General features: G+C 40.4%; 1 protein-coding gene across 7 annotated transcripts in view; it reads right to left on the reverse strand.

The window, feature by feature from the left end:
- The window catches only part of HSD17B3 (hydroxysteroid 17-beta dehydrogenase 3), a 41,663-nt gene extending 20,280 nt beyond the window's left edge, over window positions 1–21,383 (reverse strand). For 6 of the 7 annotated variants that reach the window (XR_004073131.2, XR_014139974.1, XR_014139973.1 and 3 more), the window contains exons 1-2: window positions 21,157–21,383; window positions 17,582–17,628 (exon numbers count right to left, since the gene is read on the reverse strand). Coding sequence is in view for 1 of the 7 variants with exons in the window: in XM_006749703.3 (XP_006749766.1) it covers window positions 17,582–17,628; window positions 21,157–21,310 (201 nt within the window). In the remaining 6 variants the exon portion in view is untranslated. The remainder of the gene's footprint in view (window positions 1–17,581; window positions 17,629–21,156) is intronic. The other variant, XM_006749703.3, reaches the window with a different exon arrangement.
- Window positions 21,384–25,684: the final 4,301 nt, after the last annotated feature.

Genomic DNA, 25,684 nt, shown 5'->3' on the forward strand with positions numbered 1-25,684 from the left:
TCTTTCTTTTTTTCTTTTTCTTGAGTTTTTGAAAGATTTCATCCCTTTTCTATTATTTTTTTTAACAGTTTTGAATGATCAGTTCATTTCTGTGTTGCCTCTGTCACCCACTTTTGTTCTTCTCTTTATTAATTTCCTCCTTCTGTCTCTTTTGGATTTATTTTGTTGTTCCCTTTCTCAGATTTCTTGAAAACTAAGACTACTTAGAGTCTTCCTTATTTTCTAAAAGAGTCATTTAAAGCCAAAAATCTTCATCGGCATAGCACGTAGACCATAAATCAGAGGAGTGTTCATTTTTATTTTTTCTTTAATATTGGAGCAACACCGAAGTATAACTTTTTAATATAGATGAGAGGGTGGATATCATTTTCTAAGATCACTTTTAATTTTATTGCAAAGTAGTCAGTAAACACATGGTATGTTTTTTTGCTATTTGTAACTTATCACAGTTTTTTTTTTAGCCCAATAAGTGGACTTTTATGAACGTTCCATGTGTATCCTTAAGGAATGTGTATTTGCTCTTTGTTGGCTAGGTTTTATATATTTTTGTCTCTTAAATTAAAGTTGAGGTTTACCAAATAGCTTACCAAGTACTGGTTAATCCGGTATGAGAGGGTATTCAAATTCCTTAGAACCTTGATTATTTTTATTTATGTAATAAGATGTTAAATTACAAGTTTCAACAGAAATACAAAGACCCAATAGAAATCAGATCACAAAGTGATTTCAGAGAGAGAACCAAGAAAAAAATATGCAAAATAAACCTAAAAACCGATGATGTGGTCCTTGAGCCCATCCCCAGGGCACCCCACACTCATATAAAAAAAAATATGACAAGATAAAGAGCGTGACAATTAAGAGAGTTTCATGAAGAGGATTTCTTTGGTTCTGTCTGCTGTCAAGCTGTGACTCCTGTCCCCAAGGTCAGGGTGAGAGAGGAGCATTACCTACCTCTTGCCTCAAGTCAAGGGAGTGGGATACCATCCATCTCATTTCATATTTTATATGCATTGTACCTTCTTGTTTATCACTCCCCACCTTTGTTTTTGCCTGAATCAGTTAATCAGCAATGCTGTGGTCACAAGTTAACCCCGAAATCTCAGCAGTTTAACATAACAAAGGTTTATCTCTTACTCATTATGCTCAAACTGTAGACCCATTTGACCAATGCTCCCCCAAATCTATAGAGCAAGAACCACGGCTTCTCAGTGCTCTGTCTGGCATTGGAGCTTTCTGCTGCCGTGGGCTAGGCCACCATTCAGACTCGGTTGAGTTTTTTTCCTGGACCAGATATGGGAGAGAACCTGTGTGCGGTGAGATTCTATGCAAAATGTCCACCGCAAGGCAAACAGACCTCAGCAAAAGCAGAGGTGGGGAGGAATTCAGGGCTGGGAGGTCAGAGTGCAAGATGAGAGCCCATTCACGAGAGCCATGTGAGAAGAGCTCGCTGTGCTGGAGAACCCAGGAATGTGCCCCATAGGGAGCGTGAGCGTCAAACTGTTACCAGGCCCAGACAGCCAGTCTCCCTCTCATAATGATACCAGGCATTTCCTTCCTTCCCTCTGCTCACCCTCTCTAAACTCCTGCTCCCTGCCCCTGGCAGGCTCAGATACCTCAGTGCGCAACCAGGAAAGAGAAACAGCCCATAGCACTCTGTCACGTCCCATGAGCATGGTCTCCAAAGCAGGTCCCAGCTGCAGGAAGGGAGAAGATTTAACTGTAGTTCATGTTTAGCATCTTGATTATTGCCGGTGATTGGACACTGGGACTGTGGAATCGAAATCTGTTCACATCTGGAAGTGACCAGAAGACTTTGTTTTACCTAAGAGGGATCAGTGAAGTAACAGGACCAGAGGCAGAGAAAGAACCAGAGCTGTGGGACAGGTTCAAAGAGACAAAGGGAAACTGTGACCATGAGTGTGCCCTGTGAGTCCTGCCAAGACCACTTATCTAAAAAACTGGTCACACTGTATTATTTCTGTTTCTGAAAAAGTCATGGAAATCTCCCACAGTGGTTGCAAATTCATCAAATCCTTCTATTTCAATCAGTTTCTACTTTCAGTATTTCAAAGTTGTATCATCAGAAATAGAATAGGCTCAATATGAATAATAGGAAGTTTATCAATATGAACATTTTTCTTTTATTATCTTGAATTTTATTTTGTCTAATACTGATATTGCTCCCACTCTTTTCCCTTCTTTTTGCATTTTCCTAGGATGTATTTTTCAATCCCTTTACCTTCAACCTTCCCGTATGTAACATTGGATTTTATTTTTTAGCTCCTTCTGAATATTTGTTATTTATTAGGAAATATAACCAAGTCACATTTATTGAGATTGCAAATTTACTACAATGGCTCTGGCTATCTTGTTTTAGTTTTTCTATTCACTGTGTTTCCTTTGTTATTGTTCTCACTGTGTAGTAAGCAAGACAGGATAGGCAAAGCTGGAGTGACAAAATAGCCCCAAATCTCAGTGGCATAATACAAGAGAGGTTTGTTTATCCTCACACCATGTCTTCAGCAGAGAACCCGACAGTCCAGGCCACCCCCCATCATGTGATCACTCAGGGATCTAGGTTTTTTCCCAGGGCTCAAACTGAGATGAGGGAAGCAAAGGACCTAGGTGCAAAATTTAAGGAGGGCCTCACTCTCAGGTACATGGTCACCACCCATGCCTCACCTCAGCCCCAGCCGTAACTTTTCTATCCATTGGCTCCACTGTCTCAACACCAGGCCTCCACGGCTTTGCCTAATATTGGGCAGTTGAGAACTGAACTTGGTTATACTATAGCAAAGACAAATTCGTATCTTTTTGGAAAATAAGTTACAAAAACAAGAAAGCCTTTTTTTTTCCAAACTAAATACAGAAAGACCAATTCTATATCTGGATTAGTAAAACATTTCCATAAATGAAAAAATATTCACAAAACAGTAAACATTTCATAAAAGTACTTACAAGCAAAAGAATATACACCAAACATATTAGCAAGGTTGCATGTGGGAGGAAGAGAAATGGGAAATGGGAATGAAAGAAAAGAAATTGAGAGAGGGACCTTGTATGGATTGATGATAGCAATTCAATCTCCTGTGTCTCAGACTAACAAACAAGAAAGAGGGTATTTCTGGGTTTTGTTTGTTTGTTTTGTTATTTAGATTCCACATATAAGTAAAATCATATGGCATCTAGGTTTTTTTTCTGTCTGGCTTATTTCACTTAGCATAAAACCCTCTAGGTCCATCCATGTTGTTGAGAATGGCAAGATTTCATTCTTTTTTATGACTGAGTAACATTCCATTGTGTATACATACCATGCCTTCTTTATCCATTCATCCCTCAGTGGACACTTACATCGTTTCCATATCTTAGCTACCATAAGTAATGCATAGGAGATGGGTGAAACAGGTGAAGGAGATTAAGAGGTATACACACTTCCAGTTATAAAATAAGTAAGTCACAGGGATGGAAAGTACAGCATAGAGAATATGGTCAATAATATTGTAATAACTTCTTATGGTGACAGAGGGCAACAATACTTATTGTGGTGAGCACTGGGTAATGTATAAAATTGTCTAATCATTGCGTCATATACTAACATAATGTTTATGTCAACTACATGTCAATTAAAAATGTATATATATATATTAAATTATACTGGAAAAAAAATAAGAAAGAGAAGGAAGAAGAATAAAAAGAGAGTGAGGTGAGGAACAGGGAAGGAAGGAAAATAGAAAACACTAGGGCACACCTGCCTGGGTAGACCTATATTTTCATGGAAATAAGTGTGGTGTAGATGTGTCATCTCCCTACCATCTGTTCCTTATTAATTATACCAATTCTAAGTTTTACAATAACCATGCTACCAAAGTTAATTTTCTTGTTTGTAAAAGCTTATTTTACAGCTGCCTTTAGCCATTCTAGTTTATTTTTTAGCTAAGTTTACCCCTAACCTTATCAATGAATAAGCCCATTTGCATACTTTCTGACAAAGAATTTTATATTTCCATGTTAAATTGTGAAAGAAAACTTCATCCCAAACTTAAATACAGGCAAAATGATGATTGCTTGATTTTTTTTTTTTTAAGATCACCCTAGAATGTTTTCTAAGAAGCCTTGACCTCAACTGAGACTTTGGGTCATGTAACTGTGCTGTTAACAGAATTTTAACAGTCCTTAGCCAAAGAAAGAACAGACAGCTCACAGCCAGCAAAGTTAGGGACAGAGGACTTGTCAGGACTTCATAGTCTGGCAGAAAAACTAACCCAGAGGTGGCATAGTTATTACCCTGTAGAAAGTTGGCCCATCTAGTACCTAACTTGGCAATATTATTGCGCATTCCTTTCCAACTGACTATTTAAATCCTTATTTCTCAAACACTCTGAAGTCAGCAGTTTGGGTTCCTACTGGATCCTTCCTTACTAAGTTGAATAAAACTTTAACAAGTGCTACCACATATCTTTGTTTGAGAATTGTGTTTGTACAACACTGAAGATAAAATATTGGTCAATCCTTTAAGTTATTTGGCTAAAGGGCCACAACAGTTAGACTATAACCCTAATATCTACAAGATTTCAGAAATGACTGGACTACCATGTTCTAGTAAAGACAAGGAATATCAGAGCGGAGTTTTTAAATCTCACTTTATGATATTTTCAAGAAATACACCTAAAACGTAAGGTCACAGAAAGGTTGAAACTAAAAGGAGAAAACAATTTTATACATAAGGTGAATACCAACCAAAAAGAAAAAAGGCATAGCTTTATTAATGTCAATCAAAACGGCTACTAAAGCATGTAAGTGTTACTAGAAATAAAGACTAGTAAAAAGTTCAGGTCATCAAAAAGATATAGAAATTCTAATCCTGGATCACCTAATAGAATAACCTAAGGAAAGTTGAAAAATACACCATCAGAACAGGAGATTTTAATTTCCCTTTTTGGTAGTTGTTGGGTGATACACACAAACATTTGGTAAGGATACAGGGTATTGAATTCACATAAATAATACACTTGATCTAATAGGCATGTATATACACTAAACAACTGCAGGTAACATTCTTTCAAAAGTTGAGTCTTTCCAAAAAAATGGATGAAACTGGCAAATCTCCAGGAAAATTAATCAAAAAGAGAGAAGGCACAAGTAAACCGTAAGCAATATTAGGAATGAAAAGGTGGGCATAATTAGAGATCCAGCTGAGATTTAAAATACAGAAAGGGGGTTAAGAGAGGGAACTGAACACAATAGTTAATTTTGCTACCTCCTGAAATCCCATTAAATGGGAAACAACTTCTTTCAAGAAAAACATAAATCCACAGGGAGTAAAAAGAGACAAGAGCAACCCCAAATTTTTGGTTCCTAGAAAGTAGACTGACAGAATCCCAAATCTTACAACAGAAATGGGAAAATTGATACCACTAATATCCTCAAAAGTCCCAGGCACTGCCGGCACCAAAGCTGGGGCAAAGGGGGAGCTAAATGGGGGGGGGGGAATTGGGTAAGAGCTGTTGGAGAAGCCATTAGAGCCCTAGATGCCCACCTCCGTGCCACATGTTGAACACAGGGGTCCTCTCTGAGAGCAAGGGGATGCCCAAACTATGCCCCTACCAGTTCCAACTCCAGAAAGATGGCAGCCAGGGCTTTGCTATTCAGGCAGGAGGTTAGCTCTTCTTTGGGGAATCTCACCCACATCAAGACACTGGCTGGGGGCTCCCCAGCACGCAGCATGAGCCACTCACACTCAGCTCCGAGCCTCCCCTGCGCCCCCCTGCGCGCTCAGACAGTCCAGCCAGAGTTCTCATCCCCCTCAGCCAGCTCTCAAACCCGGACAGACCAAGGGTTATCTATGGAAAGCTGCTAACGTGAAAGATAGAGAGCCAAACAGGGAAAAAAAAAAAGGCAACTTGGAAGGAGAAAAACAGTTTTTTGAAAGCAGAAAAAAAAAAAGAAAAAATATATATATATCTATCCCAGAGGGATAAGAGAAGCTGTTACTCTCTTCAAAGAACAGGCTGCTCCACAAAGGCGCAAACAAAACACAAATGAGCTCTCAGAAATGGAAACAATTTCTCATTTCTTAAAAAATTTTCATTCTTAAATTTTTAGAAATTTGAAATTTCAAAAGCAAATGGCAAAAAGTGAAAAGTTCAATAAAACAGGATAAAATGAATGCAATCCTTTTGCAGAAAGGAAAGCAGAGACAAAATGGAAATTGTGAGGGGAAAAAAGAGACAAGTAGAGGATGATTTCAGGATCTGAATAATAGGAGTTCCAGGAAAAAAAAAAAAAAACGGCATCTGAGTAATTGGAATTCCGGAAAGTAGAGAGAAAGCGGGGAGAGTGTAGTGGGGAGAGAGTAAACGCCCTGGTGCAACTTGCTTTATGGGGTGACCCGGCTGTGTCCCCCACTGCCTAACCTCTCGATACTTCTGCTCACTTTCTGAACATTCTCAGGTATTTTGTGAACCAAATGACAACCTTGGACTAAATTCCTTTCCTGCTTTCACTTTTTGAACATAGGAAGAGAATGCTACAAAAAAATTATGCCAATAAATTTTAAAACTTAGGTGAAATAAATATATTTTGAGAAAAACATAAATTTCCAAAACTTATACAAGAAAAAATTAAAAATTCAAATAGTTCTATAACCACTAAAAATAACAATAATAATAAGGTGATACTGACAATGGTATAAATGAGTAGTTTAAATTGTCCCACAAAGAAAACTCCACTGACAGATGGTTTTACAGATAAGTTCTATCAAATATCCAAAAAAAAAAAAAAGGATCATGCCTAAATTGTGCAATCTTTTTCAACTATGAAAAAAAGGTAAAATTTCCCCATTCAGTTTATGAGGTCAATATAACTTTGACACCAAAACTTTGGAAGCTAGTTGGCATTATCTGGATATGTTGACAATGCATAACCTACAGGCCAGCAATTCTGCCCCGGGGCATGTTCTCAACTCTTGCACAAGACCTTCAGGAGGCATGGACAAAGTGTTTGTACCAGCAAAAATGTCTATCAACAAAACAAAGTATAATAAATTGGGATATATGTATGTCACAGAATATTATACAATACTGAAAATGAATGAACTGTGTTCTACACACATCCATATGGATGAACCTCAAAAGCATAATAATGACCAATAAGAAACAGATTACAGAAGACAAATGAATCAATTCACATTAGGTTCAAAACAAACACTGCAACCAATATGTTGTTTAGGGATACGTGCATGTGTAATATAACTTTTATTTTTAAGTCAGAAAATTGTTAACATGATGTTCATGATCATGCTTCTATTTGTGGGGGTAACAGAGGGGGGACACAAAGACATGACATATGTGACCGGACGGCAGGCTTCAAGGATGCTGGGGATGTTCTCATTCTTAAGCTGAGTGATAAGGGACACATTTCTCATTTTATGACTTTTTGTAATCACGTCTATGGATTATATACACTCCTGTCTGATCCATCTCTGTCTCTCTCTCTGTCTCGCACACATGCACACTCCAGTAACATGGGATAGTCAAAGCCTGGGTCAGAAATTATAGGGTTGAGGTCAAGCCGCTCAGTAACAAGGCAATGAGTCCAGGGGAACATAAAACTAATTAAAAGCTGCTATTTTCACTTAAGGCAAGAGAATATTCTCTTAAGGAAAGAGAATAATGTGAGAGCGCAACAGGAGTACTTTAGAGGAGAGGCATTTAGACATTAGGAAGAAGAATTTCCTTGCCGAAAAGACCATAATTGCCAAATAAATGTGTGAGGACACTCAAAAATAGAGCAAAGCAGCTCTTTTTCTTGGGTTGGTCTGAGGCAGAGCTGGCCAAGTGATTTTAATCCAAGGGCCAGCTCCATGCCAGTACCTTGGCTGCCGGGAACACGGACGGCAGAAGCACTATGCCCCTGTCGGCCACACTGGGGCTGGGAGCCCCGCCTGCAGTGGCAGCCGTCCCAGATGTTGGGGAGCACCACTGGAACTGCCCAGAGGTGGAGGAATGAAACCACATAATTTTTAGTCATGCGTTTTGCTTCCAGTATTCTCTGGGCAGTAATAAAGAACACATACATCAGAGAAACAAAAAGTAGATGACAACCTTTGCTGTTTTCTTCTTTACATCTCTTTAAATTAAAAAAAAAAAATGTATGTAAACATCATTAGCCATCGGAGAAAGGCAAATTAAAACCACAATGAGACATCAGTACCCAGCTCTCAGAACGGCAATCATAAAAAATAGGGACAACACCAAATGCTGGAGAGCATGTGAAGAAAATGGATTACTCATCCGTTGCTGGTGGGTAGGGTATGGTCACTCTGGGAAATAATTAGGCAAAACTTAAAACTTAAAAAAAAAGACTAACCAACTAATCACGCAACTATCCCACCACCCAGCAATTGCACTCCTGAGCATTTATCCCAGAAAAATAGAACCTTCTCTTCACACAAAAATTTATATACAAATGTTTATAGCAGCTTCATTCGTGTTGCCAAAAATTGGAAACAACCTAACCCAGATGCCCTTTAGTGGACGACTAGTTAGACTGGCACATTCATACCATGGAATACTACTCAGCCATAAAATGGAACAGACTATTGATACAAGAATCCACCCAGATCTCTAGAGAACTGTGCTGGGTGGAAAAAAAAAAAAAAAAGTCAATCCAAAAAGGTCTCATAGCGTATGATTCCATTTATATAACATTCTTGAAGTAACAAAATTATAGAAATGGGGACCAGATTAGTGGTGGCCCAGGGTTAAGGAGGGAGAAGGACATGTGTGGGGAGTGGGTGGGTGCTGTGTGGAGCTCAGCTGGGAAGCCAGAGGGGCTGGCCCTGTTTAGGGTTAGTTGGTTGGCTTTTTGCACCAGCCAGAGCAGCTATATCTGCTCCCTTAGGGAGCCCTGCCTGTGACCGGGCAGCACGCACTGGGAACCCTGAATGGCTGGAACCCTGGGAGGCAGTAAATTCGATGTCTTTGACCTAAGCCTACTTGGGTGTTTGTAGTTATTGGGATTTTCTTGTAGCCTCCAGTAATCAGAGGTAGATTAAGACTACAGCTCTCCTCCCCCACAACCCAGCCAGCAGATGGTGTGTTACAAAATGCAAGCAAGGCTCCAACCAAACCCTGCCACCCAGAAACATTTATTAGTAGGCCGGCATCAAAACAGTCATGAACCTGGTCTTAGAGGTTTGTGGAGTCCCAGCTCTCCGTCCCTTATGCACTCTGTGAGTGCCTTGCATACAGCTCATCCCAGGTAAATATGATAATGCTCGCCTGCTGGAGACAGGATATGGTCAACCCTCTAGTGGAGTCAGGAATCCTCCACAAAGCAACTAAAGAGACTAAATCAGCTCAAGGCCAAGGGCCTACTCTGCTGCACTCACAGATCTGACATATTTGTTCCTACAAGGGTGGAAGTGACTGTACAAGATTTCTAGCCAATCCGCATATCTTGAACTGCATTTCTTCAGGAAATTATTTATAACATCTGTTAGGCTAAGGGAAGACCGTCTAATGAAAGTCCAGTTAACTGAAGCATAAAGGTTGATGAACTCTAATTTAGCATCTTTAAAAATTAACTGAACACTGGATTTAGTCAGGGTCCTGGCTAGAAACAGATAGCACAGCCTAGTTGGGTAACTTGAGGAGAGTTTAATAAAAGGATGTTTTTACAATGTATGGGTACGGTGTAAGGAAACGACAATACTCTGGGGCTAATAACAGCACAGCCTCTGTCACCTGTGTGCCCCAAAGGGCTGGGGAATGAACAGTGGCCAGAACTGGAGAAGGCTGCTATGTGCAAAGGGCCGCCTAACAGAGTTATACCTGCAGCAGAAGGACACAGCCAGGACCCTAGACCCGCAGGGAGACAACTGGAAAAGAACCCCGCTCTCCTCCCGCCTCATCTGTTGCCAGAGTCTCCCACTGGTCAAACCCAGCTGAAACCAGAGTCCAGCTGAGCCCGTTGGGGCAGGTCAGCCTCCTGGGGCACAGAGCAGGGTGAGGAAGGACAGAGAGTAGATCTGGACGGGCAAGAAGAAACCCAACACACACCACCTCTGGGCGTTAGCTTTAACTGATAACCAACCACTGCAGAAATGTGGACTAAGACTCACGTAACTTAAACAGAAATTTACCATACGAGCCAGCAATTCCACTCCTAGGTAATCTACCCAAGAAAAAGGGAAGTGTATATTCACACCAAAACTTGCATATGAATGCTCACAGCAGCATTATTATACAGATGGTCCCCGACTTATGATGATTTGATTTCGGATTTACCAACCTCACAATGGCGCGAAAGTGATACACATTCAGTAGAAACCATACTCTGAATTTTGATCTTTTCCAGGGCTAGTGATATGCGGTATGATCCTCATTCATGACGCTAGGCGGCAGCCACCACAGCTCCCATCAGCCAGCGATCATGAGGGTGAGGGGCCCGTAACACTGACAACCATTCTGCACCCACACAACCATTCCGTTTTTCACTTTCAGTACAGCATTCCATAAATTACTTGACGTAGTCAATACTTTATTATAAAATAGGCTTTGCGTTAGGTGATTTTGCCCAACTATAAGCTAATATAAGTGTTCTGAGCACAGTTAAGGCAGGCTAGGCTAAGCCATGATGTTCAGTAGTTTAGGGACGTTAAGTGCATTTTCTACTTGCGATATTTTCAACTTACAATGGGTTTATAGGGATGTAACCCCATTATAAGTTGAGAAAGATCGATATAGCCAAAAAATGGGAACAAACTAAGCATTCATCAACTGGGAAGTAAATAAATTGGGTATATCCATACAATGGAATATTATTCTGCAATAAAAAGGGAAACATGGCCAACACATACTACAACACTGATGAACCTCAAAAACATGCTAAATGAAAGAAACCAGTCAAAAAGGACTACATATTGTGTGGTAGCATTTGTACAAAATGTTCAAAAAGATCAATGGCAGCCCAGGGCTGGGATAGGAATAGGGAATTAATTGTAACCAGGCATGAGGGATCTTACTGGAATCTTATTAGGGTGATGGAAATGTTCTACAACTGGATGGTGATGAAGATGAACACTTGGTTACTAAAAATCCTTTAATTATATACTTAAAACAGGTAGATTTTATGGATTGTGAGTTAAATCTCAAGAAGCTGTGTAAAATAGAAAACTGACCCACATGCTATCATTATCATTTCAGCTGAAGTATTTTAAAATAAATTTACATTCACTCTAACTGGTGATCTTCAGCCATAAAAGATCATCACAAGCCCAACCTCTGGCCTAGAATCTCTACAGTGAGGTTTCACTTTATAAAAAATAGTCAATCAATATCCAGATATACAAAAAAGATAATTAAGGGTGATCCTCTACATCTGTTGTTCCCTTCCAATAGTCAATATCCTACGACATTTAAACATGACATACAAAAAAAGTGTATTTACTGATAGTTCGGCTGGAACACAGCTATTATTTAAAAGGTCCTAAAAACCACAGAAAATCTCTCAAAGACTATGATGTCGATTTTGAGTGACTCTAGATAAAGCTAAATTCTGGCCAGACTGAGCAAAGGAGGGAAAGTGGAAGAAGGTTCTCTAAAACAAAAACATCTTCAGCTGTGCATGTCTTGTGCTTTCCTCTAAAAAAACCACCACCACAGAAAAATCAAGCCAAGAAGAGTGAACCCTGAAGTAAACTATGGGCTCTGGGTGGTAATGAAGTGTGAGTGGAGGTTCATCCATCCTAACAAAGGTCACTCTAGTGGGGGATGTCAATAGTGTGTGGCTACACATGTTTGGGGATAGAGGGGATATGGGAACTCTCTGTACCTTCCACTCAATTTTGTGGTCAACCTTAAACTGTTCTAAAAAAATTAAGTCCACTTAAATTTTTAAAAATAAATGGAAGGTTAAAAGATTAAAAAATAAAAAACCAGGACTGTCCCATTTCAAGACTGACCCTGGGGCACCTGGGTGGCTCAGGCATTAAGCGTCTGCCTTTAGCTCAGGTCATGATCCCAGGGTCCTGGGATCGAGCCCCACATCGGGCTCCCCGCTCCACGCGAAGCCTGCTTCTCCCGCTCCCGCTCCCCCTGCTTGTGTTCCCTCTCTCCCTGTGTCTATCAAAATAAATAAATAAAATGTTAAAAAAAAAAAATGACTGACCCTGCGAATGATATCGCAGAGTTTTCTCTCTCTCTCCGTATGGAAAACACTCCCACACGCACCTCCAAACCCTCATTTTGAGCCTTGGAATCCATCAACATGGCGGCCAAAGAATTAAGCACCTTTGTCTCACAATTCACTTCATCAGCCTCCTGAAGAGAAGATTGTCCATTAAATGGAAAGCAATTTGCATTTTCAGCACGAAGGATGTTTGCTTCCTGGTGGGCTTCCAGCCTCTCCTGAGTCGTGCCATTCCTCTCAAGAGCCGCAGACATTTTAAAGTTTCTATGTGAAGCGGTCTGGGCCACGAGGGGGGCGCGGAAAACAGTTGTCTGGGCTAGGATTGTTCCCTATGTCCACTTAAGCAAGACTCAATTTTATTTCTAGAATGTCCCAGCTGACAGGCTCCATACACAGGTTTTGCCTCTTTTCCTTCAGGGAGTTGAGGGGCAGAAGCCCTCCCTTTCCCAGAATGCACTGTGGCACCGTCCTACAGAAGGGCTGCGGCAGAGATGAATGTGCACTGTTCCCTTCTTTATGTTAGGGCCTGCCTCAGGGAAAGTGCTTGTTGCTGCTAATCTGTAACAGGTGGTAGGAACGCCAGGGAAAACAAGACCTCCTCTGTATGGCAGTGAATAAAAGAAATTCAGGTGCTAAAGGAGCAAAACTGGTGTGAAAGGAGCGGCCTCAGAGGGAGGGAATAGTGGACCCGTCTCGCTCTTCCTCCCCCAGCCCGTCCCTCACCACAATTGTTTTCCACCTTCTTCCAGTACTACTTGAAATTCCCTTAGCAGGAGGCAAAGCCTCTCTTGCCACACTAAATATAAATACAGATTAAGCTAAAATGCAATATAGAATAGGCTCCCAGAAAGATGGAGAAGTACTTTTCCCCATTCCTACCATGATATGCAACTTAATTGTGCAACCTGGACATAATACATAAAGATCAAATGACTCTAAAAGATAGGGAGAAGATGAGCAAGGGGCCTCAAGACCCAAGAAACAGCACAGTGGTGAGTTCCTGGGTTTTCTTTTTGTCTCATATATCCCAGACTTATTGGTGGAAAAGCTGGCAATTCAGAAACACCACAGGTACAGACCTAAGAAGTCCCAACAAAAGCCTGCTCTCTCTAACCAAAGGACAAGAAAAGAGACAGCCTAGCAAGGCAGCAAACTTCAGAAAAGAACTGCTTTACTCCAGGTAAACAGCTCAAAAACAAACAAACACACACCCCATGGTCCCACCCCACCCCCACCCCCAAAGGCTGAGTCAGGAGCTGAGACTTCCACACTGGTGAGACCCCCCCCCGGCCAGGTTGGCATCAGGGAAGGCTGAGTGGGGAGGTAGAACATCCATCCCAGCCACCCCCTCCCATGTCAGCACACCTGAACTCCTACTTCCACCTGGCAGTGTCAAGGCAACCTTTCCCTTCCCTCTCTTCACCCTACCCCTGCAATGATAAAGGAGGAAGCCTAGCGGAGAGTCAGGACTTTCACTACCACCCAAGTGGTGGTGAGGCCACCTCCTCCAAATACCACTGGCAGCCTCCTGGGGAGCAGTAAGGAAGCACTCTTGCCTCTCCCACCCTGAATGGCCCAGTAGGGAGCGAGCACTCCCACCCCCACTCAGCAGTAACAAGGAGGCAGCATCCCCCCCCCACCCCTGTAACGGAGGCCAAGTAGAAAGCCTGGGCTTCTACCTTACCTGGTAGGAACAAGCTGGCACCCCCTCCTCCCTCCGCTGAAGCAGTGTTGGTACAGACCCAAAAGAGATTTAAATAAGATCCAGAGTCTCATAACAGAAAACTAAAAATGACTACAATTCAAAAGTCACTCATTGTACCAAGAACCAGGAAGATCTCAATTTGAGTGAGATAAAAACATTCAATAGATGGCCACATTAAGATGACACAGATGTTAGGCTTCTTGGACTAGGATTTTATTTTTTATTATTTTTTTAAGATTTTATTTATTTCTTTGGCAGAGGGAGAAGCAGGCTCCCCACTGAGCAAGGAGCCCGATGCGGGACTCAATCCCAGAACTCTGGGATCATGACCTGAGCCGAAGGCAGACACTTAACTGACCGAGCCACCCAGGCGTCCCTTGGACTAGGATTCTAAAACAGCCATCCTAAGAATGCTTTGACAAGCAATTACAAACATTTTTAAAACAAATGCAAAAAGAGAAAGTTTCAGTAAAGAAATAGAAGATATAAAGAAGAACCAAATGGAAACTTTAGGGCTGAAAATAAAATAAATGAATTAAAAACTCAATGGATGGGCTCAGCAGAATGGAGGGGACCAAGGAAAGAATCAGTGGATTTAAAGATAAAAAAATAGAAATTACCCACTCTAAACAACAGAAAAAAATACAATGAAGAAAATGAACAGCATTTCAGAAACCCATTAGACTCTAAGAAAGATCTAACATCCATGTGATTGGAGTCCCAGAAAAAGAAAAGAAGGCTGGGCAGAAAAAGTATTCAAAGAATAATGAAAGAATTCAAGAGGCTGAGCAAACCTCAAACAAGATAAACCTAAAGAAATCCACTCCAAGAAACATCATAACTAAGAAAACTAAAGTCAAGGGCGCCTGGGTGGCTCAGTCGTTAAGCGTCTGCCTTCGGCTCAGGTCATGATCCCAGGGTCCTGGGATCGAGTCCAACATCGGGCTCCCTGCTCGGCAAGAAGCCTGCTTCTCCCTCTCCCATTCCCCCTGCTTGTGTTCCTGCTCTCGCTATCTCTCTCTCTGTCAAATAAATAAATAAAATCTTTAAAAAAAAAAAAGAAAGAAAGAAAGAAAGCTAAAGTCAAGGGGAAAAGTCCTGAAAGCAGTGAGAGAGAAAACCACACAACATTTTGCAAGTGCTGAAAGCAAAGGACTGTCAGTGCTAAATCCTATACCCAGCAAAATTATCCTTCAGGAATGAAGGGGAAATCGAGACATTCTCTGATGAAGGAAAACAAAGAGACCTACTCTAAAAAATAGCTAGAGGTAGTTCTCTAAACAGAAAGGATATGACAAAAGAACAAAACTTGGAATATCAGGGGGAAAGAAAGAATAAAGGGAAGAGTACAAATATGGGTAAGTACAATACATTGTCCCTCTCAAAAAACACGGTATCTGGGAAAGGAAGAACAGTTTAAACATCCAGTAATAATAGGCTAACCTTGGAGAGCTTACTCTAGGCAAAGCATTTTGCCCACTTCATCCCATTAAACCTTTACAAAAGCTGCAGTGGGATTACCAGGGCCTCCAGTTTATTGATGTGGGAATTCTGCAGTAAGCATATGAAGCAGGGTTTGAACACACAGATGTCTGATTGATTCCCAACCTTGGGCTCTTAACCCTTAGGTTGGTCGATCTGCAGCATCTCACTCTGAACTGCTTTTCTTGGAGAAGCAGTTAGCAAGCAGACCAGAACAGGCTCTCTGGAAGGCGAAGAGCCTGAATGAAGGAGAAGTAAGGAACCCAGAAAACTGTTTAACACAGACTTAGAAAAGAACAACAGGAAATGAAGAAAAAGATTCTACAAGAAAGAGCAAAGCAAGAATTAGTTAGAACAGAAACAACTTAGAAGTTGAGGAGGTACCTTTTGCCCTGATAAAGACACAAAAGCCCAGAGAGGATGGGCAACTTGTCCAAAATCTCCAGACAGTTAGTGCTAGAGCGAGGACAGGAACCCACAGTTCCTGACCCCCAGGCCATTGCTTTTGGAAACAGTGAAGAAATGAATGGCTAAGTTTTCACATGGTCTCCTCTAAGTAGAAAGAAAAGTGTCCCGAGTCTTAAACCACCAAGGGGGACCATTAGTAGGTCAGGTCAGCATGACTTTGAAGAAAGAATCTGGAAAATCATGAAGAAAGAACCTGGATTTCAAGGCAATCCAGAGAACTAAGAAAGAGGTAAGGCCATGGATCTTTTGGATGAGGGGTTAGGCCCTCTCCAGAAACCTGGTCTAAGGTGGAAAAGAGTTATATAAAAGGTGATATAGTTCTAATGCAAATAGCTGGAAAAGCTTTCCTTCTGATTTTTGGGTGAGGAAGACACAAGGCTTTGGAAAGTGGTTGCTGAGTGGTCTCCCTAACCTCCACACTCAAATATGACCACCTGTCTTCTGAGTGTTGGGCACTAGCAGTCATCAGAGAGTTGCTATATACAAATTAGGGTAAGAGCAAAGAACTCTTTAGCCCAAAAAAGAGTTGAAGCAGAATGTCCATACCAAAGAAAGTATCCTTGGAAGTTGGGGGACAGACCTGAAACAGTGCCGCTGATATACCTTGCACTGTCCACTTCACACAAGATGTTTTGGTGTCTATCATGACTCAGGCCTTTGGGGACAAGAGGATGCATGGGTCCTGCCTGTCGTTGAATGCAGTTTTTGTAACTGAAGTGCTTCTCATTATATTTTTAAGCATTATTGATTTTTTCCTCCTTTTGTAATTTCAAGGATTCTATTTCTTTTGTTGTCTTTTACGTGATTCTAGAGGTCAGTGTAATAGGGCAGGATGAAGAAATAAAATAATAGGAATTCCAGGACACAATATTTCATGAATGAAAATGCGGAATTTGTAAGAATAATCATCATAACAGCAATGGCAACATACAAAACTACATATACTATAAGGGCATTTTTAAAAACTATAACTACCCATATATCTATCTATCTGCAGATAAACACAAAGCCTGGAAGGAAATACTCAGAGACACTAATCGAATTCCAGTGACTCTCAGCCCTATCATATCCTCTCTTTATGTAATATTTTTTTAAAGATTTTATTTATTTATTTATTTGACAGAGAGAGACACAGCAAGAGAGGGAACACAAGCAGGGGGAGTGGGAGAGGGAGAAGCAGGCTTCCCGCAGAGCAGGGAGCCCAATGCGGGGCTCAATCCCAGGACCCTGGGATCATGACCTGAGCCGAAGGCAGATGCTTAACAACTGAGCCACCCAGGCACCCCTTTACATAATATTTTATAATGCCCATTAATCTTCTTGAAATGATGATCATAGGTAATATGTCCCGCCTACACAAATAATTTTTTAAAAATCAATATATACCCTACCTATAATGTAAGAATAAATAAAAAGTGTTTTATAGTTTTAATTGTATTTAAACATATGAACTTTTATGGTACAATTACACTAGAAAATAACAATGTCCCCTAAATTCCTAAAACAACTCCTATGGGATGATCCTGGCACCTCTGAATATCACTGTGTTTTTTTAAAAGATATCCAGAGAGTGAGATTATAATTTTTAAGTTTTCTTTTTTATAGAAAATATTTGCCTTCATAAATTCATGTCTGTGGCTTTCATAACCAGAAGCATAGTGTTGGGGGTGCCTGTCATGTGATCACGGTGTGTTCAATACAAGGGGGGAGAAATTCTCAAAGAACGAAACTTACCTCAAATGAATATGCTTTTCCAATCCCATCTCCTGCTCCAGTGATCACTGCAAAAAGCAGAGATGGTTTTAAAGGACAGACTTAATCTTTAAAGTGCTCTTTCACACCAGCTACATTTTTTTGCAGGCTTACTGCCTAAGACACAGTATTTCAAAGCAGTGCCCTTCTGCTCTACAGCCCTACTCCACTCAACTCTGGAGCTTCCAGCCCTGACTCCCCTCATTACATGTTCCACATGAAGCTTTCGGTTTTGGTGGGGTTTTTTTGTTTTTTATTTTGGAGGGGTTGGTAAGGTTGTGGAAGATAGCCTCCAAAAGGAAACAAAGAACCTCAGCCAGGGAACATTTCATTCAGACCCCAAACGGTGTACCCTATTATCTCTCTACCTACACACTCAACTCTCACGGTAAGGACATTTCAAGATTCTTCCTAAAAGTCAAGTGTTTCCCTCTTCCCATGCCACCCCACAGGACAGCAGCACTCAAAGTCCATGGGAGATAAGGAACTTAACAAAGAGGAAAACACAGAAATGCCAAAAAGTGATATAATGAAATAAAGGGACCTGAAGAATCTGCAGTCAGGGTATCTATTGATTAACCTGTAATGATCAGATTGACTGAGTCCTTTTATATCCAACATTAACACACATATTTTATGACTGAGTTCTAGGGTAAACTTCATTCGAGTGAATGTCACAATTTGAAATTATATTACAGTTAAGTATTTATGTATCTGCAATTTACCTTTGAACAACAATCAGAGGGTATACTTTCCAAGTGTGAATAAAACATACATTTAGCTTATTAGAGAATAAGAGCCAAGCTGTACAAGCTTCCAGAAACACATTGGCAGAGTGTTCTCATTTTCTTTTTTTTTTTTTTTAAGATTTTATTTATTTATTTGAGAGAGAGAAAGAGTGTGAGTGGGGGGTTGGTGGGGAGGAGCAGGAGAGGGACAAGCAGCCTCCACGCTGAGCACGGAATCCAACTTGCTGCTTGATCTCATGACCCTGAGATCATGACCTGAGCTGAAATCAAGAGTCAGACACTTAACCTACTGAGCCACCTAAGTGCCCCAGAGCACTCTCATTTTCATAATGGCTGATAGTTTTATTTGTTCACTTGGGGCCTTCTAGGTGAATCCAGGCATATTATCTGTTCCTCTTGGTACAGGTGCTATGCTCAGGGTTATCTTCTGCCTCACCTTCCCCTCCCTTATGGGAATCTTCCAAATCACCCAGTATAGGGTCTGTACTATAGTTAAGATAATAACATCAATAAATGGCTGGTTTTTATTGAGTGCTTACTTTCTGCCATGTACTGTTTCAGGTGTTTTAGATGCATCATCTCATTTAATATTCAAAGCAAGTTTATAATGCAGGGACCATTGTTTTCCTTAGTTTATAGAGGAGGAAGCTGAGGGAGAGAAAGTTAGTAACTCAGTCAAGGTCACATTGCTAAAAAGGATGAGAACAACAGGGTTTGAAACCCAGCTATCTGATTTTGGGGCTACAATTCTATAAAGATACACCAGTGACATAATTTCCTAATCAACCACAGAGTTCTGAGGAGTTAAACAATTTCATCTTTAGTAATTGGATTTTCTTCTGGCTCTCCACCAGAAATATATGCTCTCCCAGAGATCTGCCTATGCTCAAAGACGTTTTAATCTTGCTAGTGATAATTCTACTCAATATTGACTCAAATAATAGGTTAAGATTATGTTTTTTTAATGTGAGTCAACAAATACTCTTGTCTCTGGCCCCATGTGAACTTCTTTTGGAGTGTGTGTTTTCAGAAGGGCTTTGCCTTACACTGATGAGCAGCCCTTGTACAGACTTTTAAGAACCACCCCACCCCCTGCCAAGTGTGTGGGCATTTGGATCTGTGTGGAGCAGGGTATTTGGATCCAGAGCACTCAAGTTCAAGCTATTTGGCAAGTTTTCTGGAGATACTTCCCCAAGAGTGAAGGAGTGTTCACAGACACACACACACACTTCAAACATAACATGCAACAGTTAAAAACACATTTTTCTTTTTTTTTAATATTGTATTGTTATGTTAATCACCATACATTACATCATTCGTTTTTGATGTAGTGTTCCATGATTCATTGTTTGTGCATAACACGCAGTGCTCCATGCAGAACGTGCCCTCTTTAATACCCATCACCAGATTAACCCATCCCCCCACCCCCTCCCCTCTAGAACCCTCAGTTTGTTTTTCAGAGTCCATCGTCTCTCATGGTTCATCTCCCCCTCTGATTTTCCCCCCTTCATTCTTCCCCTCCTGCTATCTTCTTCTTCTTCTTCTTTTTTTAACATATAATGTATTATTTCTTTCAGAGGTACAGATCTGTGATTCAACAGTCTTGCACAATTCATCGCGCTCACCATAGCACATACCCTCCCCAGTGTCTATCACCCAGGCACCCCATCCCTCCTACTTGCAACGAAGTGGATGGAACTGGAGGGTGTTATGCTGAGCAAAATAAGTCAATCAGAGAAAGACATGTATCATATGACCTCACTGATAGGAGGAATTCTTAATCTCAAAAAACACATTTTTCATTCCAAGCAACTTCCATATGGCAATTGTTTTATATCTGCTACTAAGGTTGTACAGTTACCAGCTTTAGCAAGTAAAGATACAGCATGCCCAGCTCAATTTGAGTTTCAAGTAAACAGCAAATAATTTTTTAGTATAAGTATGTCCTGCATAATATTTGGGATGTCATACACTAAAAAATTATTCCTTATTTATCCAAAATTCAAATTTAACTCAGTATCCTATATCTTACCTGGAAGCCCTATAAGGTTGTTTATAATCTCTCCTATTTAGCCGCATATGGTACCTTTAAAGCTGTTTAAATTCTTTGGGTTGTTTTTTTAAGTCACTGGATTCCTTGGATTTCTTCATGTAACCTCATCACTTCATTCAAAGAGATGCTGAAACCATAGCCTCATGTTTTTCACCTTAAACCCAGTCATCAGGCTGAAATTCTGCGTGGTAGTTCCAGAAGATAAATCCCATTCTTTTGTAGGCAGTGATTAATCTACTTGGGACACAAACCAGACTACCATCTCGAACATGTCTTCCTATAGGGACCTTTGTTACCTTGATTTTGTAATACCCTCACTTCATGAAAGGGCTCAGAGAAATTTTTTTAAATAAAGTGAAGTAAAATTATTTGTATTTCTGAATTTTGAAACACCCTTCCACAAAATGGCAGTACCCTGTGCCTTCAAAAATCTGGAGAAAAGGTTGCAGAAATTTCTGCAGTACTTATTATTTGTGTCACCAGAAACTCCAAAAAGGAGAAAACCCAACTAATAAGGATGAGGGAACAAGCACAGAGGCAAGAATTGGGTGGCATTCTTCCACTTAATTCTTCTCATGCCCCACATCTTCTGTTTTAGACAATTCCAGTTTCACTCATGCTTTCTAGACACCCAAATAAAAGTCACCCAAAAGAATTACATCTTTGCTCTCACAAGGAAAAAATGCAATTTATATTTTGAGATATACATGATAATAAGACATAACAAGAAACAAGAGATGGAAAGCTGTCTTTACCTGCCCATTGTCCCATTGACTTCAAGAAAGACTTTGGCAAAACTTTCCGGAAGTGCCAGAAAATATATCTGGAGAATCTCACACACTTCACCAGGTACACCAGGCACACCAGCAGCCCTACAAAGATGAAGAACTGTTCCAGAGCCACCTCCATGACTGCACTCAACCAGTTCCAGACCTGGCCTGGCCCCTCCACAGACCTCCGAGGGCGTGGCTGCTCCAGAGGCGGGTCAGTCCCCTTTGGAGTCACCAGCTGCATTCCACTGTGTAGAGACGTTTAGATTAGAGTAACTTCTTTACACAATCCTCTCATTCATAGGCTTCAGAATAAAGTATTCTTTCTAATATTTTTACAGCACCGTTGGGCTTTTGTGACCATGGGGGAGCTGGTGAAGAAGTAAAAGGACATGAAGAAAGATGAAGCCTGGACAAAGAAAAAATGGCTGTGCAGGCTTCTCTCCTTAAATTTGGAAGCTAAAAATGATGTTAAGAAGGATGCAAAATCCTGTAAGTCATGCATTTATTTATTCAACAAATATTTATTGACTGTCTACCAGGTAGCATTGCTGTTCAAGGTTTTGGGAATACACAATAGTAAACAAGACCATGTCACTGCCATGGGGAGCTGAGATTCTAGTACGGGAGACAGACAATGTGCCAATAAATAAGATAATGTCATATATCAGTGCCATGAAAAAGTGCTATTGAGTGACCTGTTCAAGTGGCTAGTGGACAATTACTTTAAAGAGTGTGCTCAGGAAAGGAATTCTATGAAGAAGTGGCATTTCGAGCTGAAATTTGAATTAAGAGAAGGAGCAAAGAAGCCCTGCAAAGATGAGGTTCCCCATCCAGGCTGAAGGAACAGCTAGCACAAATGCCCTGAGAAAGATCCATGTATTTGAGGAATAAATAGCACTACATAGCAGAAGGAACTGTCTGTAGAGAACAGGGAAAGAAAGAGTCAAGGAAGGTAGAGGCAAGGGGAGGAGCCAGATCTTCTTGGTGAGGAGTTTGGACTTTAGTCTACAAGCAACAGGAAGCCACTGAAGAGGCTCGGACAGTAGAGTCATATAACCTGAATCATGCTTTTAGAAGATCACTCTGGATGGTAAGAGAAGATGACCTTTTTGGGATGGGAATGGAGGGTGGGAATGACCACCAAAGCAGGTGGAGTGAGGAGATAATGGCAGTCATCCAAGAAGACTATCCCAAAGCTCAGTCCTTTGCCCTCTTCTCTTTCCTATCCACACTCACTCATTTGGTGGCATTACCCAATCCCTTGATTGTAAGGACTCCGAATGCTGAGGACCTGCAAACATATAATTTCAACCATAACCCAGGCAGGGTCATCCAGACTTGTGTATCCAACTGCCTACTTGACACCTCCATTTGAATGCCTAACATGCATCTCAAACTTAATATGTATAAAACTGGCTTCTGATATTATCTCCAATGTCAAAACCTGCTCCTCTTGCAGACTTTCCAATCTCAGGGAATGGCAGCTCTCATCTTCCAGTTGTTCAGTTTAGAAATCTTGGCAATATCCTTGACTCCTCTCTTTCTTTCACATACTGCAGCTAGTCTGTCTCCTATTGACAGATTATTGGATTTATTTTCAGTTTTAGATTATGCTGAACAACACTGCTGTGAATATTCTTGTATTTCTACTTTATCATACATGTGCAAGTTCCCCTCTCTCTCTCTCTGCCTCTGTCTGTCTGTATCTCTCTCTCTCTCTCTCTCTCTCTCTCACACACACACACACACACACACACACCACAATTGTTGGGTCCTACATTTTATATAACTTCAGTTCTACTAGTGTTTCAGTCAGGTCCACTCAGAAGACAACAAACCACACAGCATTTTGGATTATTGTTAAATACAAAAAATTATTAACTATTTATAGGGAATTAGCTACCAAAAGTCCATAAAAAAGAACTCAAAAGACCCTAGGGCTGAAGGAGAGTATCTAAGGGACAAGCAAATGTGGACCCAAGGCTGGATTTCAAACCTCACTGGAGAGTGTGGGATTGCAGGCACCTGGATGGTGAAGAAGTTCTCTGGGTTGCCTGAGACAGAGCTCTTCCAGTTTAGAGGATAAGACTAATTAGCAGGGAATTGCTACCTGGGACAGGAAACCCCCACTGGGATGCTGACAAACCTGAGGTGAGCCCTACTGGGACTCAATTTGGGGAGAACTGACAGTTTTGCAATATTGAGTCTTTCAACTATAAACATAGTCTACCTCTTCTTTTTGGTCTTCTTAATGTCTTTCTTAATGTCGCTCAATACATTTTTATAATTTCTCCTAAAATGTTGGTACTTGTAAAAGTTTATATTAAGAAAAATATCAAAAACATATAAAAGTAGACTAGGTTAATGAACTCCCATTTACCCATATGTTATAGGTAACTATAATATTATATAAGTAACTATAGCCTACTAAATAAATGCCCTTTATTTAGTGTGATTTGTGTACCAGAAATTAGCTGTCCTTTCGCTGGCCATTGTTACTTTGCATATACCCACTTTTCTTACCCTCCCCACCCCATGACAGCGAGGACTCTTTAAAAGAATAACATAAAAACAGTGCTGTTATTACAACTGAACCATTAACAGTAATTCTCTAATACTATCAAAATTCAGTCAGTACTAAACATCTCTGATTGTTCATACATATATTTAAACTTTTTTTTTTTTTTAAGAGAGAGAGTGTGTGAGCAGAGGCGGGGCAGAGGGAGAGGAGAGAAAGAATCTTAAGCAGGCACAAGCATGGAGCCTTACAAAGGGCTCGATCTCACAACCCTGAGATCATGACCTGAGCTGAAATCAAGAGCTGGACACTTAACTGACTGAGCCAGCCAGATGCCCTGTTCATACATATTTTTAAGTTGACTTTTGAATCAGGATTTTTCTTAAAGGCCTACACATTGCATTAAGTTGATGTGTCTCTTAAAGTTTCCCTCTCTCACTCTTTTAAAAAAAATTCTTTTACTAGCATTTATTTGTTAAAGAAATTAAGTTGTTTGTCTTATAGAGTTTTCCACATTTTGAATTTTGCTGATTACATCTCCATGTTGTTACTCAAACATGTTCCTCTGTCTCTTATATTTCTTCTAAACTTAGAATTAGAGCAAGGACAGAAAACTTTTTCCTTAAGGGGCCAGATAATGAAGATTTTAGGCTTAGTGGGCCCTATGGTCTCTGTTGCAAAGACCCTGGCCATTGTAATGCAAAAGCAGTCACAGGTACTTAGTCATAAATACAATATGAATGGATGGACCTCAAGGGCATTATGCTAAATGAAATAAGTTAGACAAAGGAAGACAAAAACTGTAAGATCTCTCTTATATGTGGAATGTAAATATATATATTTATAACCCCCCAGAAGTGGCGGTTGAGGGATGGAAGAAATGGGTAAAATGTTTTTGTTTTTGTTTAGTTTAAATAAATTAAATCTTTTTTAAAAGAAAGTAAGAAAGGGGTTGAGGAGAGAGATGTGCAAGAGTATCAGGAATTATGTGTGATTAAAATGTTCCCATCTTCTACAACGTAGTGATCCGAAGGGGCGCCTGCACCCCAATGTTCATAGCAGCAATGTCCACATAGTCAAACTGTGGAAGGAGCCAAGATGCCCATCGACAGAGGAATGGATAAAGAAGATGTGGTCCATATATACAATGGAATACTACTCAGCCATCAGAAAGGATGAATCTTACCATTTACATTGACACAGGTGGAACTGGAGGGGATTATGCTGAGCGAAATACATTGGCTTAATTGAATTTAAATTTTAAAAAAAGTCCCCATCTTCTCCAGTCTTCAGAAGTTATTAATGCCCAAATAATAGTAGTCTAAGTCTCTATTCTACTGCCATCAAGGAGTCCAGTATTTCATTAGGTTTTCCCCCTCAAGTAATTCTTGGGAACCCCTAAAAAATGGTTCCCCAAGTTCTCCCCATCTAGCCAGGCAATTTTATATTCTCTGGCTCTGGAACAATACTCCTCTTCTGCTGGTCATGCCTTGCCATCTTGTTGCTTCTCTAGGCTGTCATCTCTCTGCTCCTTTCCAAAGGCAAATAAAAACATTTAGTTATAAAACAGCTTAGATCTACATTTGGGGGGGAAATTAATGTTGCAGGTCGATAATTTGCTACTTACATTCAATTTTTATTCCAAAACAGAATATTTAACATCTCAGTCTGAAACATTTGCATATATACATATATATATGAATAAAATGGGAATCAGGGAGTGGTAGATGCATTAACATTACCACAAGGTTCATCAAAATGTTGCTTCCAGAATTAAAGGACAATCTTTACCCTAAAAATACAACCTTCAAAATGACAGTTCATTGTAACCCTCCAAATGACAGTTTTCCAATGCAAAAAAATTTAAGATCTTGTGTCCACCAGCTCTAGAGGTGGCAATGTAAACTTTGTGAATCAAAGAGAAATTCTGTAACAAGTGATGTGATCTCTGGATTTTGCTTACATATACAGAAACAGTTATAATCAGCATGG

The sequence above is a fragment of the Leptonychotes weddellii genome, chromosome 14 (genome assembly GCF_054177405.1).
Source record: "Leptonychotes weddellii isolate Sample4059 chromosome 14, ASM5417740v2, whole genome shotgun sequence".
Lineage (NCBI taxonomy): Eukaryota > Metazoa > Chordata > Mammalia > Carnivora > Phocidae > Leptonychotes > Leptonychotes weddellii.